The sequence below is a fragment of the Gekko japonicus genome, unplaced genomic scaffold, assembly GCF_001447785.1.
Source record: "Gekko japonicus isolate JY-2015 unplaced genomic scaffold, Gekko_japonicus_V1.1 scaffold734, whole genome shotgun sequence".
In the NCBI taxonomy this organism is placed as follows: Eukaryota; Metazoa; Chordata; class Lepidosauria; order Squamata; family Gekkonidae; genus Gekko; species Gekko japonicus.
The window spans coordinates 728,329-746,464 of record NW_015174295.1 but is presented as its reverse complement, the minus strand read 5'-3'; the positions used below and the strand labels follow the sequence as shown (position 1 = coordinate 746,464).

The window sequence follows — 18,136 nt, the reverse complement described above, 5'->3', positions numbered from 1 at the left end:
GTGGCGTGAGGGTTTGTTGTAGCCTTGTATCTCTGAAAAACCCTTTCCTTCCCCAGCACAACTGTTATGTACACATACTGGTCTGATTCAGCAACACACAAAAGATTATTCTCTCAGTTTTGTGTGTGTACAGTTTGACAAATGCTGGAGCCAAGAAGGGCACCCCCACCCCAGGAGGGTCTTTGCTAGCTGCATGGCAAAGAGACAGCTCGCTGGATGTGCCACAGCCTGGAGTAGAAAATATATGCCACTTGACAGATGCTGTAACATCACCCCATGACCCCCAAAAGCAAAAACCAGGTTAAACATGGGGCTGAAAAGGCCAAGATGGCACCGCTGGGTGCTGCCATGCACCAGGGATAGAGCAATGCACAAATGCCTCATGGCATCTGCACCATGGCCCTAATCCTCAGGACTGGCATAATGGCCCTAGGGGCAAGAGACCGTCCCACCTCTGCCATTTGAGACATTTAAGTGCTTCACACGCCCACCCCCCTGCGGAGCTGAAGGGGAACCGAGGACACTCCCTGTCTCCAGCTCAAATGGCACCCTGCGTAGCATTTATGCCTTGGGAGTTCAGCCACATGTCACTTTGGGATATAGTAAAATGGCCACAAGCTTGATAGCACCACATCTGCTAAACAGAAAAGTTCTTGTCCAGATGTGATCTCGTGCAGCAAGAGACGCTATTTACTATGCCGGACTGGGTTTCAACTAGCATCTAGTGAAATACATGGCAAACACATTGTAACCTGCATTCAGACAACCACGGAAAACTGATTACAGGGTGACACTCCAGCTTCTGATGAAAACAACAGCAACTAAGACCTTCGCCAGTATCTTACTCCCTGGAAACAGCCACCATAAAGAGTGTTTGGAATGGGTTTGCCAAGCTGTGTGCCTGCTGCTCCCTAGCTCCCAGGTGTTCAGCCCCGTACTTTTTGCGGTTCAGAGCAGGGGGGAGTTCGGCAGGACCTCCTTCCCCCACGGCTGGAGTACTGCGATGAGAGAAGCCGGAGCCTGCTTCAGTTTTCTATTCCGTGTGACTTTAACAGTCATCTTAACAGGTAGCAAACCTGGCACCTGCGCTTCTAGCCTTGTGCCTCTGTTTCAGCAGATGCTGGTCATGAACGAGGCATGCAGGAAAGTTATCCTGCCCAAGGGTGTGAGGGGAAACTTTCAAAAGGTCACCCCAAACCAACAACTGAATGGTGCCTGCAGCTGAATAGGAAAAGAGGATGCTGCGTTACTGAGGTCAAGAGTAACCAGGCCAGAGATGGCCACCAAACATTGCAGCCCAACTGCACAGCACACCAAGCCACCTTTGACTAAAAATGAATGCCACATGGTGGAGAAGTGGGTGTGAAGCAGAAGACAAAGACTGCTCCTTCGTAGGCCAGTTTCCAAAAAGGCAAAACCTCCAGGCTCTAATGCTCATCAGACCCCTTGCCTTGTTACATCTAATAGAGAAGCCCTATACTATTTTAATGTTACGGCATGAGACGTTAAAATGAAGAAAATGGCTTTAGATTTCTGCAGCTTTGGTAAGGCAGAGCTCTAAGCCACCATGAAACTAGTTGCTTGAAGTTGAGGACAGGCCAACCCTTCCCCCTCCCCAACCATAAGCAGGCCAAAAAAAAAAGGGTTTCTATCAGAGCACATGTCAGAAGTGACACATTAATCAACAGACGATAGCATTTTTGCATAGAGAAACCGCTCTGTTTCCCACAAGTTGCACAAGTCGCATACAGTGGTAATGCCCTTGAGAAAGATGAGACGCACTTGTTCATTACGAGACCCCCCCTGAATTCATACTGCCACTTAATTAAAAAATAAATAAAGATTCCAGATCCTGCACTCATTGGGACATGCCCGCACAACGGAACACGAATTGCTTTCAAACTGCCAGGGCCTTTTGCCTGCATCCAAACAATGCGTTGGATCTCAAGAACACCGAAGCTCTTCACCCAGTGCAAGGAGCATTTCCCCAGCTGAAGTGCAAAACAGCCTCTTGCTTTGGGAAGGCACCTTATACTGGTGCCAGAGAGGGCCAGAGAGGTCTGCCAGAAAACCTGAGTCTGCAGCCTCCTAAAACATACAGTTCTGCACATTCCTTGTGGGAGGGGAGGTAGGCTTAGGATCCGGGAGAGGGAGAGACGGAGAGGATCATTTAAGACCTTGTTGAAAACACACAGCCAGCCTCCTTTAGGCTTCTGGAGCCAGGAGACTAGGTTTCTCAGTCCCTTTTTTTTTTTTGGGGGGGGGGGGTGCTCTCATTTCCCACCTCCCCAAATTTAGATTCAGTGGTTCATCACACCTGAAAGAAAGTGCTAGTCTAATCATACTCAAGAAACGCAGCAATTTGTGCCTCAGTGCAAAAAAACCCCCCAAAACACCCTCATGAATTGGACTGCTTTCCAAATCCTTCTCTGCAAAGTCCTTCACTTGGAGATAAATAGTGGCTTCCGCCTTTTGAAACAGAGCCTGAAACCAATATTTTATAAATACTCTAACCACTTGCTCGGAACAGTTTTCACATTTATTGCCCCGCCCCACCCCTACAACCCACCTATTGGACAAAGTGGACAGAAGTCTTCACAGCAGGTCAGGCAGAATGAGACCGGGGGGTTTGGGCTCCACACAGTTGATCCAGAAGTTGGCACAGCTGGCATGGTACTGGTGCCCTCCGTAAGCAAGTTTGAAATTGTCAGTCTCCGAATTAAAGGCCTGGGAAGGAAAAATACAAAATGCATTAGAAACCTGTTGTGCTCTTGTGTGCTTGGGGAGTTCAGTGCCACAGGGGAAGGGTTGGATCATGGCACATACGGTCGCACCGATGCACTATGTACACACACTACATTTTTATGGCATTTCGTAACTGCTCTGTTACCATGGAACTGTTTAATGTGGATCTGGGAGGATATATGTTAACAGGCCCTGCAAAGAACAGGGCCATGGGTGGTCCCAAAGAATGTTATGTTGTCCAGGTAGTGTCTGTAAAACAGCTCTTTTAAAGAAGTGGGGCAACTGAGAGAAAGAGAGGTATAACACTGCCCCCAGCCATTCATTGCGACTACTGGGCTGCAGCATCCTGCACTCCCCCCCCCCCCGCCATAACCAGACTTACATACAGGGGTCATTTCCTGTAGGAGCGCACAGGAGTGGAGCTCCGGCAGTAAAGAGCCCAGGGGGCGGGCACATGCAACAAGCCCCACCCCCTGCTCCCAGCAGCCCTCAGTCAGAGCAAGAAGCAGCCAGGTAAGCTGCAGAGCCCCCTCGCCCCAAATCAGTCCGGTAGCACCATTAAGACCAAGTTTTGTTCAGGTACAAGCTCTCCCTCCTCTGCGAGGACAGATCTGCACGCCCCCCCCCCCCAATAGCTAGCCATCCAAAACAGTCCAGTGGAGCCTGAGCGGTGGGTGTTGCCTTCTGACACACTTCCAGTGAGGTCAGGGGGTGTGGCAAATGCAAATAGGTTATGCCAATGAGCTCCTGCACCTCTTTTTCTACAAAATGACCCCTGCTTACATCCACACGATCCACCTTTAGAACTAATCGGAATTTGAGGCAGGTTTGCAAATCCAAGGTAAGAGGAAACATGCTTAGCATTATTCAGACTCAGTGCCAGGGCACAGGCAACACTGCACCACGCTTATGGCTGACAGATGAAAGTATGTGAGGAGGACGCTTCAGAGCAGCAACACTCAGGGGCTTAGGAGCCCACACACGGCTCTGTGACACTCCCCCCCCCCCCCATGGCTCTTCTGAGAACTGTTTTCCAACGTGGCACTTGCCCCATGTTCCGGAAAAGTGGGCAAGACCCTTGCCCAGTGGAGACTGCGGCTGGCAGGTGGTTTCCACCTTGAAATTGTTGCCACCGGAAGAACAAGTAAGATGTGAGCCCCGCTGAGGTGCTAGCCTCATGCCAGGGGTGGAAGTCAATGTGGCAGAAGCCAATGTGGCCCTTTCAGTTGATGGATACTGCACATGTGGCTCTCTGAGAATCAGCCTCAGAAAGTGATGGGCACTTTCTCCCTCTGGACAGCGGTACTCAAACTGGGCTTCATGATTTCCCACTCTGCAAACTGAGGCTGGAGGCTGAATTATGTCATCAGAAGGACCTAACTTCAGGCACTCAGTCTGCATCAAGATGGCAACAGTCCAAAGAGGCTACAATGGCTCCATGTGCAGCGGCATCCCCTGCTGGCTCACAACCAGATGCTCCCCGGTGAAACAGGACAGCCGGTGTGGTGTTAACAGGTAGGATGGCAGACCCGGGTTCAGCTCCCCCATCCTGTCACAAAGCCCACCCAACAACCTTGGGCCAGTCACGCACTCTTTTAGTCTCACCCGCCTCATGGGGGGTTGCTCGTGAAGATGAAATGGGGAAGGGAGAGCCACGTATTGCTGCCCTGAGCTCCGTGAAGAAAGGACGGAACAGAACCGTGCTTGAGAGAGAAAAGGGGGGAGCCAATCTACACAACCTGGGCTTGTGGCAGCTAGGATGGGAAAGACCTGCAGCACGGAGGACCGTTTTTGGTCGCATTTTCACCGCAGGTCTAACACACACACCCCCATCACCCCCAAATCACAAGCAGTGGGAGCCGAGCACTTAAAATCGTAAATGCGGCAACTGGCCACCACCTCTCCCCCCCCCAATATCACACTGGTGTGGTCCGTGAATTCACCAGGTGTGCAATTGGCTGCATTATTGACTTTGGGCTGTGGACCCCACCCCCGGCCATATGGCTCAAACTCCAAATTTCATCATGGGCCCTTCTCGTAACAATATTATCATTATTAATAATATTCTTTCAGCTGAGGTATCAGGACTCCAGCTAAAGGAAAACTACTGAAGGCATGAAATATTATGACACTAAGGACCGGAGTTCTGCCTGCCCACCTCTTTTTAATTTGTTTTTAGTTGTCTCTTTTCAATGTGCTATTTTTAATAATAATTTTACTGAATATGTCCCCCCCCCCGACTTAGAAAATTATTTACTGAAAAACTAGCCTGCGACCCGTGCTTTGCTACGGCATTTAAGTTCCGTAAATCCAGTTATAATACTGATGATGTGAAGTTTGAAATCTGACATTTGTTGCAGGAATTCTAGTGGAGAAGACTGTAGTGTAAGAAATGGTGAGACATACATACTTCCTCCCCCCCTCTACCGAAGGACCTCTCTCTAGACCACATTGGTGGTTCTGCCCTCAGGTGCTAGGATCACCAGGCTGCTTGGTGAGCTCACTCTGGAGAAGGCCACATAGAACTGCCCATTTAAGAAGCAGTCGTCTGTTAAGTCAACTCCTGCCACCTTCCAGTTTGGTGTAGTGGTTAAGTGCACGGACTCTAATCTGGGAAAAACGGGTTTGATTCCCCACTCCTCCACTTGCACCTTCTGGATGACCTTGGGCAAGCCATAGTCCTGGCAGAGCTCTTCTTGAAAAAAGGCAGTTTCTGTCAAGAGCTCTCTCAGCCCCACCTATCTCACAGGGTGTCTGTTGTGGGGAGGGGAAGGGAAAGGAGTTTGTAAGCAGCTCTGGGACTCCCTTGGGTAGTGAAGGGCGGGGTATAAATCCAATCTCCTCCTCCTTCTCCTCCTCCTCTCATGAAAGTGATGGCCTCTTTACTTGTGTTCCCGGATTGTTTTGCTCATATGGAGACTGTTGTTCTGAGCACCTCAGGGTGATCTTGCTGGTACCTGACCTGCGCAGCTCAGTGCACTGCAGGAGTACCATGTGCAAATGTCTTTGCCGCATTCCTAAACTGCCTCCTCCTTGTAGCGTTGGTGTAGCAGGCTCGACGTTTGCCAGGAGCTTTTTGGGGGGCAGTAAGAGGTGAGAGGTGTGAGGGCGAGTTGGTGTGAGGGAGTGCTGATGTGGTGGACATTTCTTCAGGTTCATGAGGGAGGCATGCATTGAAATGGCTCCTAAAAATGTCCTGTACTATCTCATACCCTGGCTCTGCTCCTAAACCTGACAAACACAAGCCTGTCTGGTGTTGGGGGGGATTGTATTTAAAGGGATCAGGGAGGCTGGGCCAGCAGCAGGGATATGGCAATCCTGCTGAGCAAACTTCCCCGGCGGCTGTAAGCATCCCAGCTCCTCTCCTACACCCGTCCGGTGGCTGCCTGTCTAGTGTAGGAGGGGGGGGGGGAGGAGTATTAGAAGCCACTGTGGAGGCAGGACTGGCAGGATCGCTAAGGCGTTACTGCTGGGGCAGGCTCCCTCATGGCTTTAAGCACCCTGCAACCACTGCCGCACCTGATAGACAACCGCCTTTTAGGTGTAGGAGGTGGGGGAGTGTGTTGGAAGCCACTCCACCTCCTCTCTGACACCTGACAGGCAGCTGCCTGTCCAGTGTAGGAGGGGGAGAGGGGAGGAGTTTTAAAAGCCACTGTGGAGGTGGGACTGCACCTGACAGACAACCGCCTGTTAGGTGTAGGAGGTGCGGGGAGTGTGTTGGAAACCATCAGAGAGGCTGGGCCAGTAGCCTTGCTTCACCTCACAGGTGGTTCTTGGTCACTTCTGATTTCCTCAACTGTCATTAGCTGTCTGCAGTCCCCTGTAACTGGCAGGGCTGGCAGGATCGCTAAGGTGTTACTGCTGAGGCAGGCTCCCTCGTGGCTTTAAGCACCCTGCAACCGCTACTGCACCTGACAGAGAATCGCCTGCTAGGTGTAGGAGGTGGGGGAGTGTGTTGGAAGCCACTCACCTCCTCTCCTACACTTGACAGCAGCTTTGCTTCACCTCATAGGTGGTTCTTGGCCGCCCGTGATTTCCTCAACTGTCATTATCTGTCTGCAGTCCCCTGTAACTGTTGACTTTTTTAACCTCAGAACACTGAGCTCTGCAGCTGACCAATCAGAGAGTGGGGGGTGCAGAGAGTCAGCTGCCTGGCACCCACACAGTAATCAATGGGGGGAGCCCTTAGGGGCCGAATTTCTAAAAATCCCTTCTTAGCGAGCACCTCTGGAGCTGCGGTGGCTCAAGTGGTTAAGACGCTGAACTGCAGGCTGTGTAAGGTCGGTAGTTCAGCAGTTCAAGACCCGAGTGTGCCGCATGACGGAGTGAGCTCCCATCTCTAGTTCCAGCTCCTGCCAACCTAGCAGTTTGAAAAAAAGACTTTGCAAGTAGATAAATAGGTACCACTTCGGTGGGAAGATAACAGCGTTCCGTGCGCCTTGGTGTTTAGTCATGCCGGCCACATGACCACGGAAACGTCTTTGGACAGCGCTGGCTCTTCGGCTTTGAAACGGAGATGAGCACCGCAACCCTAGAGTCGGACTCGACTGGCTTTCAAGCAAGGGAACCTTTACCTTTACCCAGTGAGCACCTACACCACGGTAGGAGCGTTCTCCCCAAATTTGGTGTCTCTAGGTCCAGCAGTTTGGCCTGGGTGTTGATTTTACGGTGAGGGGACTTTCTTTTATATATATATAGATGGGTAAAAGTAGTCTAATAAATGACTACTTAGTAGTAGTACTAATTAATTATGTTATTATTTAATCTAACTACAAAATGCTTGCTTTATTTAGAAGGTTATAGGATATATATACACACAAATACAATATCAAGTGCCATGTGTCAGTGAGAAAGACAGACAATAGATGAAGTCACTAAATAAACAAATACTGCTTTTCTAGATTAACACTGTCCTCTAAATAAAATAAGTATCATCAGTAGCTATCTTAAATATTTTACTACTACTACCGAACACATATTTTACTTATTTAGAAAAGTAATACATTCTATTAACACTAGCAGTTCAACATATTAATTTTCTAAATAAAATGATCATTTTAGTAGCTGCAGTAAATAGTAAAACAGCTGCAATAAACAGTAAAATACAATTAAAATAGCTGCAATAAATAGTAATGACTATTGCTAATAGCAAATGCTTGTTTGATTTAGAAAATGAAATATATTTAATTTCTACGCTGGCTGCAACAGCACAGACCTCAGACTGGAGGAGGTGCTTGGCGGCTGCCCTGGGTTCAACCTTCTTTAAACTGCTGACCGTTCTTTCACAGCTGCCATCCGTCTGAATGCAGCGTGGGAAACCACAAACAAGCTGAGAAGCGCTTAATGCAGGGGGAGAGGAGTGTGACGGGTGTTGCTGGCAAGCCATGTGCAAGTGAACAAACCCCCAAGGGCTAAACTCTGACAATGGCCGACTGGGGAAAGTGGCAGAAGAGGTTTCCGTGCCAGACTCCTTAATTCCGCAGCCAACCCACCTGCTGGAGTACTTCCGGAATCCTTATTAGAAGAGGGGAGGGGAAGGCTGGGCAAAAGGTTCTCTCCTTAGGTCTTAAAGCAAAACCAAAGCCATTTGTCTCTCAGCCAGGGGCAGATTATCTCGCCTTGAGTTTGAGGGTTGCCTGATTTAAGGTGTTTTATGTAATTTTACAGAAAACATGCCGTGTCAACACAGTGACGCTATTATGCTGCACTTAATGATGAGTATTTTCCAGTAAACAAGTTGTTGTTGTTGTTTTGAAGATCAGTTTACAAGGGTGGGAACGGAAGGAGGATTTTTGATCAAGGCCTCACCGAGTAGGGGACTTCCCTGAGCCAGGCATTGTTGAACCAGCGTGGCGTAGTGGGCAGAGGGTCACACTAGGATCTGGGAGACCCAGGCTCAGATCCCCACACTGCCATGGAAGCTCGCTGGGTGACTGCAGACCTAGCCTGCCTCTCAAGGATAAAATGAAGGACAATGTCATAAGCCACTCTGAGTCTGCACTGGGGAGAAAAGTGAGGTATAAATGAACAAAGAAATCTATTTTGGTGACTGGTAGGAGCCCAGGCAGACAACAGCAGCTGCATTCAGACATCGTGATAAACCACGGTTTGTGCGACAAGCCACAATTAGTTAACAGACGCAAATAATAAAACCAGGTTTGCCTGATTGTTGCCTCTCCTCTCTACCTGCCTCCTTCTTGCTACCCAGCAAACTGTGGGTAGTGAATTCAGTGTCCCGGCATACCACAACCGGCCCAAACTGTGGTTAACAAAGCAGCTGCAAACCCTAATTTGGAATCCTAGTTCAGTGCCAGCCAACAAACCCTGGTTTGCTGCACTGCGTACATTCAGATGTCACAGCTAACTGATCAAACCATGATTTGCTGTGTCAAACAAATATAGCTTGTGTACGTATGCAAACATGTGGATTCATCTTGTACATCTCAGGGCTGAACTGTATGCTACGTGGCATTTCTGGGACTGGATCTCCTGACTTGATTTTTAAAATGTTAAAAAGCAGCCAGGATGGGGGTATTTTAGGCCAGGGATGCACTGCCTGCTTCCATCTCAGCGGCTCTTCATCCCAGCAGTGAGAAAAGAGGGGGAATTCTATGGATGTGTGACATTTTTCCTCAGCAGCCTGGGAAGTGGCAGGGTAATTTTATCCTCATAAGGTTAGGTTAGGCTGAGAGAAAAGAACTGGCAGAGCAGAGGCAATGAAGGCGAGCCACCCAGGAGCATTTTTGTATTAAGAAAATGACACAGGGAAGTGTGAAACTTCTCCCCATAGCAGCTCCAATCCAAATTAGGACCTCGCATATATGCTTTTTCACATTAACAGGAGACCTCCCATGAACTGGGTAACTCAGACCCCGCCTCCACTTTTCAGAAAAGGACAGGCTTCTAGCTCTTACTGAAAACACTGAAAGCTCAGGAAATGCAGTGGGGCCTGGGTGGGGGGCTTGATTTCCAATTACTGCAGGGATTGTGTGGCCAAGTAGGCAGGCTCTGTATTCTCTGGATGACCCCTCCACTGCAGGGCAAATACCCCCCACCCCCGTCCTATAGGTCCACCCATTCCACATCTCCAGACCTTCTTTTCTCAAAAGATCTGCATTCTGTGAAACACCTGGATTTTGGGGAATGACTGTCGTGGTTAAGAGTGCCAGGCCAGGATCAATGCTCCCTCTAAGCTGTGGAGTCTTGTGAGCAAAAATTCTACTTTGTGAGCTCCTGGCATTGAAGTTGTGAGCGAGCGGTTTGGCAGCTGCATACATCAGTTTGCTCTGGAGCCCTCCTTCCTGAGCGAAGGCAAAAATGTGTGAGCCGGAGGCTAAAAAACTGTGGGCTAGCTAGCTCACACTATCTCAGCTTAGAGGAAACACTGGCCAGGATCACGGGGACCCAAATTCCCATTCTCCCTTCTCCCATGGAAGCTTGCTGGGTGGGGCCTAGGTCCCCTCCCACACACTCAGCCTCACCCAGGAGGAGCATGACGTGAGCCGCTTTGGAACCTGACTGGGGAGAAAGGCAGAGCAGAAATGAAGTACATAAAGACTAGGCGCTACCTCAGCAGATCTGTGGGCCCGGCTCATATTTAAGATGCCGTAGAGGGGAAAGGGGGTGGTGGTGCAAAGAATGGCGCCTCCTGCAATCTGGTTTTTCCTAGGCAGATTCTTCCGTCGCTGCCACCACCCTGGCCTAGCCGGGTTCACTGATGCCAATGTTCCACAAGAGATTGAAAATCTGGCATTCTGTTTCTGACCTCATGCCCGTAAGTCTTACGTGGAGACGCCAGGAGAGCTGGAGTCATCTGAGCCGCTACCTTTTCCAGCAGAAGGCTCATAACAGAACTAGTGTTTATTTAAGTATGCACGTCACCCAAGGTGTCCCCCGTGCTCCTTGGTAGCCTTCAAACACAACAGAGACAACCCTGTCCCAGGCCAGACATGCAAGAGTTAATATGCAGGGTTGACTACGACTGCAACTTCTTCACCACACAACCACACACCGCCACACAAAGCGAAACTACTCACGAGGCAAGAGGCATGCTGACGAGACAAAAAAAGGAGGGGAAGCAACGCAAGCGCCAATTAGTCGATTAAGTCAAGAGGTTAGGGAGAGTCACGAAAGCTGTGATTGGACACACAGTGAGAACAAGGGGAGCGGTCAAGGCCGCCATCGTGCCTCGGACACACACGAAAGGGTTAAAAAAATAATTCATGGGTTCGTACTTCTCTAGGAGGTTCTTCTGCAGGCTTCTCTTCTTTCTGAAACAATGTTGAAACCAAAAAGGTCAACGCAATTTCCAAAACACAGGATCCGGCTGGCAAGACTCGCCTTCCTGTTGAAAGGGGTGTGTGTGTTTGTGTGTGTGCGGGTACTCTGTTCCACTGAATTGTCCTCCAGGGACCCGTTTGGCAGTGAAGAAGCCCAGGCTTCCAAGCTGGCTTCTCTCCATTTTGCCACACTAGCATAGATTCTAAGCCAGTCCTGTGGCTTGTTGTTATGAGAGGGGATGCAGGGAACCTCTGGCTGACTTGCTCTCACGCACCCTTCTCCTGCTTAATGCTGAAAGACTCAGGCTGCAACCACACAGTTTCCTGTTGCCTCTGGATCACAAACTACGATTCCTCTCTTCTTCCCAAAGCAGGAACGAGAGGGGAAGGGGGCAAATCGCACTCTGCGATTCAGTTATAATAATCAACTTTGGTTTGCTGCAAAAGGATCTCCCCAGGCGAGTTCATGTAGTGACAACCTCCAGTTCCATAACTATTTTATCTCCATACTCTGAAACTTCTTCCCCTCCCCACAAACTTCCCCTTTTCCTTATATAAATTGTGATTAAATGTTACTGTTCATTGAAAAAAAATCAACAGAAATATTTTATTCCTTCTGTCTCCAGATTGCTATTGTGAATATGCCATTTGTTGTTGTTGTTGTTCAGTTGCACAGTTGAGTAACTCTTTGTGACCCTGTGGACCACATCACACCAGGTCCTCCTGCCTTCCACTGTCCTGTGTATTTTTAGGAACGTGTGTGTGTGTGACACACATGACTGTGGCCCTACCAGGCACCTTCAGGTCTGTGCTCCACAGTGATGAACACCACCCGAACAGGCTCTCAGGGTCCAAAACCTTCCACAGTTCCATGCTGACTCCAGACCCCCAGGCAGCCCACTGCTTTCCTTTCGACCTGGAAAGAGCTCCTGGGACAGGTGTGGGAAATGTTTCTTTCTCATCCCTTTACATTTGTATTTTGCCACATAAGCCTAAATGGACTGCAGTTTTTAAATAAAAATATGATGATCAAAACATGGGTTAGCTGTTACAGATTAGAGCCTTACAAAAACAACAGGAGTCTAGTGATGCTCAAAAGATGAATAAAAATGGATGTTGGCATAATCTTTCTAGAGCATGAGCTCTCTCCTTTGCCTCTGGCTTATGCCGGGATATATTTTGTTCATCTTTGAAGGCACCCCTGGATTCCTGTCCTGTTTTGCCCCTGTAGATTCACACAGACGGCCATTCAGAACGAGTGAAGGAACACTGAGAAACGCCTGCTCTGACTTCACCAGTCCCTTTGCCGCATTCCCTCAAAGGTCAAAGCCTCCCAATTCCTGTTCCCCCAACCCAGCCCCCCCCCCCCGCCAACAAGTCCCCTGCTGAGGCAGGAGCCCAAGGAGGCAGTCAGTTGGGCAGCAGAAGGCGAGAGAGAGCCCAGCTCTGCCTCCATCAGAGCTCTGGAACTCCCCAGGGAGATTTGTCTGTCTTGTCTGTCTCCCTCTGTCGGTGTCTTTTGGTTTCATTTGGCAGACCCCCAGTAATGGTTATGAGTCCTCCTCCCTGGTTCTGCTGTCGTTTATGTGTTTTATTTGCATTATTTTATCATTTTAAATGTTCTTTTTAACTGTTCAAGTGTTTTAATATTTTCATGTGTACCGTCTTGGAGAACCTGATCCAGTGGAAAGGCGGCGTAAAAATGTTTTACATAAATAACAGTGTATGATGCTTCAACGTGTTGGTTAAAATTAGTGGAATAAATGCAGCAAAACACAATAAGCAAACAAAAAACCCCACATTCACAGTCAATGAAAAAGGGGGTTTAGAGGTGGGAAAGTGTTGCTCCTGTACTTACTTTGCTTCTAGAATTGACATTCAAGAGGCACACACCACAAGCCAGCTCTTGAGCATTTTTAATTCCTGGGCGAAGCATGCAAGAAGAGAAATCCAGCGAGTTTTCGTCAGGCTGCAGGAGCAACGGGGGGGTGGGGGGGGGGGGGGGCTGTATTTGACATCAGAAGTTCACAATAAACGACACAGGATTTATCACTACCCATCTTAGGTCCCTACATTAGGAGCAAGGTGAGAATATTAAGTACAGTATTTTGAATAAATAAATAATTAAAATGCAGTCTCAGCCATGACATGTTTCATTTGTTTTTAAAAGGCTAGATGGCAAGACTCTCGCAACAGCCACTGGTCACGACAACTATGTGGATCCCCCAGGTTCAGTGACAGTCTACCTCTGCTGGGAAGAAGCAGTAGGCAAAGATCATCACTGTCACGGCCTGCACAGCAGCTTCCCAGAGGCTTGGGCTAGACATAGTCGGAAGCAAAACGCTAGGCTTGGGGCATCTTTGTTCTGATCCAGCAGGGTAGTTCTGATCAACTGTAATAATTAAACATTAAGCCTCCATGTAAAGCGGCTAAATATCTCACACTGGGACCAAATTCCAGGGAAGGCTGTTGCCTTTGTTTCGCCCTGTCGGTAGGCTTCCCATTTCAGCCACTGCTGGCTGTGGCCTGGTCCAAAATGCCATGTTTATTCAGTCCACCTTCTCACAGTGCAATTCTAGTTTCAATGGGCTTTGCTGCTGAGGGTGGCACTTTCAGGGCAGTCGTGGAGGAAAGGACAGCCTTTCTCACAGGCCTTAAAAACTCTTCTCCAAAATTATCTGTCTGTCCTTCGCCACTGAGTGACCAGACTGCCAGAAGGAGTCTAGAGTGTGGAGGGGGGGCGGGGCAGGGGGGAAATAAAAGTCCATGACGTCCAGGGAGCAGAGCACACTGAGTAGGGTTCACACATGTAATACGACTGGACCCGAACGCCAATTGGAAAAAGGATGGTCAAAGACTGGAGCATCTTTGACTTGCTGGTGGTGGGAAGTGCCGTCACGTCACAGCCAACTTAGGGCAAGCCCTCAGGGGGTTTCCAAGGCAAGAGACGTTCAGAGGTAGCTTGCCCTTGCCTGTCTCTGAGTAGCAACCTTGGACTTCCCTGGCAGTCTCCCCTCCAAGTACTAACAAGAGCCAACCCTGCTTAGCTTCTGAGATCTGACAAGAGCCAGTTTGGTATAGTGGTTAAGAGTGGCGGACTCTAACTTGGAGAACCGGGTTTGATTTCCCACTCCTCCTCCACATGCAGCCAGCTGGGTGACCTTGGGCCAGTCACAACTCTCTCAGAGCTCTCTCAGCCCCACCTGCCTCACAGGGTGTTTGTCGTGGGGGGAGGAAGGGAAGGCAATTGTAAGCTGCTGCGAGACTCCTTTGGGTAGTGAAGGGTGGGGTATAAAACCAATTCTTCTTCTAATGATTTTATTGTATTGTTTTTACTAAATAAAAACTAAATGTTTTTTCTAAATAAACAAATACATTCCTCTGTCCAGAACAAAGTCGGAGTCCAGTGGCACCTTTAAGACCAACAGAGTTTTATTCAAGGCATAATTTTCTGTATGCATGCACACTTCTTCAAATACAATGAAATGGAAATTACCAGTCCATTTATATAGGTAGAGAGTGACTGGTAACTTCCATTTCATTGTATCTGAAGAAGTGTGCCTGCACACGAGAGCTTATACCCAGAATATATACCAACTTCATTGGTCTTAAAGTTGCCACTGGACTCAGACTTTGTCCTGCTACTTCAGACCAGCACAGCAACCCACCTGAATCTATTCTTCTGTCCCGTAATCTCATGCTGCATCTTTAGCAGATGATTCTATTTTAATTGCATGTTTTTTAATGGGTGCACCAGCTGCCTAATAAGTTGAACATCTTATTAGGAAGACTTATGTTAATGCTCTTCCTAGAATGTTACAGCCTAGCATCTGGATTTCCTTTACCACTTATTGAACAATATTAAATTAGAGACTGATCTATAGATGTCTTGTAGATTTATTTTCTTAAAATAATACAATTATGGTACCATTCTCAAACTACCCCTGCCATTTAATATTTTCTTGGAAGTAAGGGCTTTTAAAGGGGATATTGCTAACTGATACCCACTGATGGGTTTGTACCTGGAAAATAATAGTATGTATGTGTTTATAATACTGGTATCAATATGTTCTATGCTGATATCATATTCTATATGCTTAAATCATACCCTATATCAATATATTCTATACTTATGTTAAACACAAGTTATTTTAGTATAATGACAGTGTAACTATATTGCAAGGGTAGAAGAAGAAGAGAAGAAGAGACTGGATTTATATCCTGCCCTTAACTACCCAAAGGAGTCTCAGAGCGCCTTACAATCTCCTTTTGCTCCCCTCCTTACAACAGACACCCTGTGAGGTAGGTGGGACCAAGAGAACTCTTTCGAGAACTGCACTTGAGAGAACAGCTCTGAGAGAACTTATGACTGACCCAAAGTCACACCAGCAGCTACATGTGGAGGAGTGGGGAATCAAACCCGGTTCTCCCAGATTAGAGTATGTGCTCCTAACCACTACACCAAACTGGGTAGTGAGCTAGCTATTATTTCTAAGCACTTCCTAATTCTTAATTCCAGCTTTCGCACTGTAACAAAAATGCTTAACAGACAGTGTTTTCAGAGTTCACTCTGCTCACTTTCTCACAGCGGACCAAGGCGGAAAGAGAGCAGCTTGTGAATGTGAGGCTGAAATTTGAACCAGTGACCTCTTGGATCCCAGCTCAGCTTCCCTTTTTTGGGGTGCGGTCACACGGTCCTTTTGATCGGGTTTCGCTGCTGTTCCCTCCTGCATTTAAATTTGCCGACCAGATAGGCCAATCCGCCTCCCGCGCCGAAGTGGGCTTAGTCCCGCAATTTTCGCGGTTCTCTGCCGCATTTTCTGGCACTGGCCGGAACGAGTACTTTCCGGGTTTTCCCGCTGCGATTTCCATATCTGGACTGCATAGTGCCATGACCGCACTTTCTTTCTTTCTTTTTTGGCCGACCCCTGTTTTGCACATGTGCAAAAAAAGCGATGTAATTATTCTATGCATAAAGGCGCAAAAGCACATGCGCAATTGATTAAAAAAAAAATTCCCGCACAGCCACAAGGGGCGGCACAGCTGATCAGCAGTTCGCATGATTAAAGCGGTTGAAAGAGGGACCGTCTTCACCCGATACAAAAGGTCGCGGATAAAATGACACCGCATCCTTAGTCTTCCTTTGGTCAAAAGGATCAGACAAATTCAGAAGAGCAAAGCAGACCTAGCCACCATTAGACCCTCCCTGGTCAGGTGCAGGAGGGCTGCCCAGGACAGGAAGCAGGGGATGGCAGTTGTGTCCAGGGCCAGTGGGGCAGAAGCATCTGGGCAGCCCAGAAACAAGGCTAGACGGGTCCAATCTAACCAGGCCATTTATTGGATTATTTACAGTCCCCCTTTCCTACTGAGACTCAAAAGCAGATCTACACAGTATGAGGAGGCATCTAATATGCATCTATTTGGGCTTTTTTTTGCCGTCAAGTTACAGCTGATTTATCACGACCCTGCAGGGTTTCCAAGGCAAGAAACGTTCAAAGGTGGTTTGCCATGGCCTGTCTCTGTGTCACAACCCTGGTATTCCTTGGAGGTCTCCCACGCAAACACTGACCAGGGCCGACCCTGCTTAGCTTCCGGGATCTGATGAGATCGGGCTAGCCTGGACTAGGATTACAGAAATATTAGGCACAATACAGTGAAAAGAAATGTCAACAAAGAGGCCCTGTTCCTCTTACCGTCAAAGCAGCGAGCGACATGAAGCTGATCAGGTTGTTCCAGACTTTGTCGATGTCCTTCAGCAGCTGTTGGAGCTTCTCACTACAGACGGCTGTTGCCTTGATGCCCAGCTCCACTCGCTTGGTCACTCTGTAAACCTCCACAACCCCTAATGGAATTTGAAGAAGAGCGCAGGAGGGTCACTAACACCCAAGAGGAGCTCGGACAGACCTCCTACAACACAACGCGAGGGGGTTGGGGCAGAAGGAGGCGCATGACTGTTTAGTCAAGCCAGATTTTGCTCGTCCGTGATGACATTCATGCACGGTTTAGATGTATATTTTGCAATCCAAAATGGGCTGGAAAAGCGGGACCAAAAAACACAATGGAAATGAAATGCAAATTGCTCTGCGGGGAGCAGGTCCTCAACAGAAGCTGAATCCCGGCACGAGGGAAGGGTGCCTAGCTGCTCCCCACCCCCCCAGTCCGGTGGTCCCAACCCAAGGCAGTTGGAAGCTGGACGGACAGGAGCCCTCAGCTGCTGATGGATTTGGACATGGCAGAGAGGACACCTGGCTACGTTCGCCTCGTTGCAGGCTTTTCCTCTTAAAGGTTTAAAGTGATCTGGCGTCTGCCCTGGAACCACCGAGGCAACTTTTCCAGATGTGTATCTATCTATAAACAGGATCCTCAATTCCTTTAGGAATTGGTCTGGATAAGTTACACGGTTGACCAATTCCCAATGCAAGACCTTCGTACCCCAAAGTACAAAACCCCCCTTTGCTTTCAGATTGTTACTCACAGCCACCAGAAACACACTTCACAGGCCTTCTGGAAATAAAAGAGTCTTGAGGGCATATGTTTTGATCACCCACATACAGTGGGCGTGGGGCAGAGAGAACAGGGGAAGCACGTGTTTGCTTGGAGACTGAAAACTGAGCAAATTTGTCTAATGCAGTACTACTCGGTGGCTTGCGGAGAGCCATATCCACCATTACCACCAGCCAAAAGAGCCATATGATTACTGTATGCCCTGTGAGCCCTCCACCACATAGATGACTATTAATAAACTAAAGATATAGCTAGAACCTTTCAAATGACCAGCATACCCCTGAACACGCAGGGTGGTGTTTCTCTCTCCACACAGCTACTGAGCCTCAGGGGGGCAGCCCTTGTGCATCTGCAGTGAAAGGCTTCTTGCTCTGCCCTCAACACGAGGCGCAGCAGCTCAGACAAGAGAGCGAGACTGGCAAGGTGCCTGGAGGAGGGCAAGCTGGCCCTGGAGAAAGGGGAGTGGAACCAGCACCTACTGCGGGCCAGCTTGCTCTTTTCTTGAGCGGCTGCTGTAGTTGTAGCCTCACTCTCTCTCCTCCGTCGCCAGCTTGCTCTGCTCCTGACAGCTGCCCAGGTGCTGAAACCAGAATACAGAGAAGAAGGGA

At 48.6% G+C, this 18,136-nt stretch overlaps 1 protein-coding gene across 3 annotated transcripts in view; it reads right to left on the bottom strand.

The window, feature by feature from the left end:
* Positions 1-2,595: 2,595 nt before the first annotated feature.
* The window catches only part of SYNRG (synergin, gamma), a 97,602-nt gene continuing 82,061 nt past the window's right edge, over positions 2,596-18,136 (bottom strand). For all 3 annotated transcript variants that reach the window (XM_015424080.1, XM_015424081.1, XM_015424082.1), the window contains 4 exons: positions 16,718-16,866; positions 12,883-12,993; positions 10,980-11,015; positions 2,596-2,727 (listed from right to left, as the gene is read on the bottom strand). In XM_015424080.1, coding sequence (XP_015279566.1) covers positions 2,596-2,727; positions 10,980-11,015; positions 12,883-12,993; positions 16,718-16,866 — 428 coding nt within the window. The remainder of the gene's footprint in view (positions 2,728-10,979; positions 11,016-12,882; positions 12,994-16,717; positions 16,867-18,136) is intronic.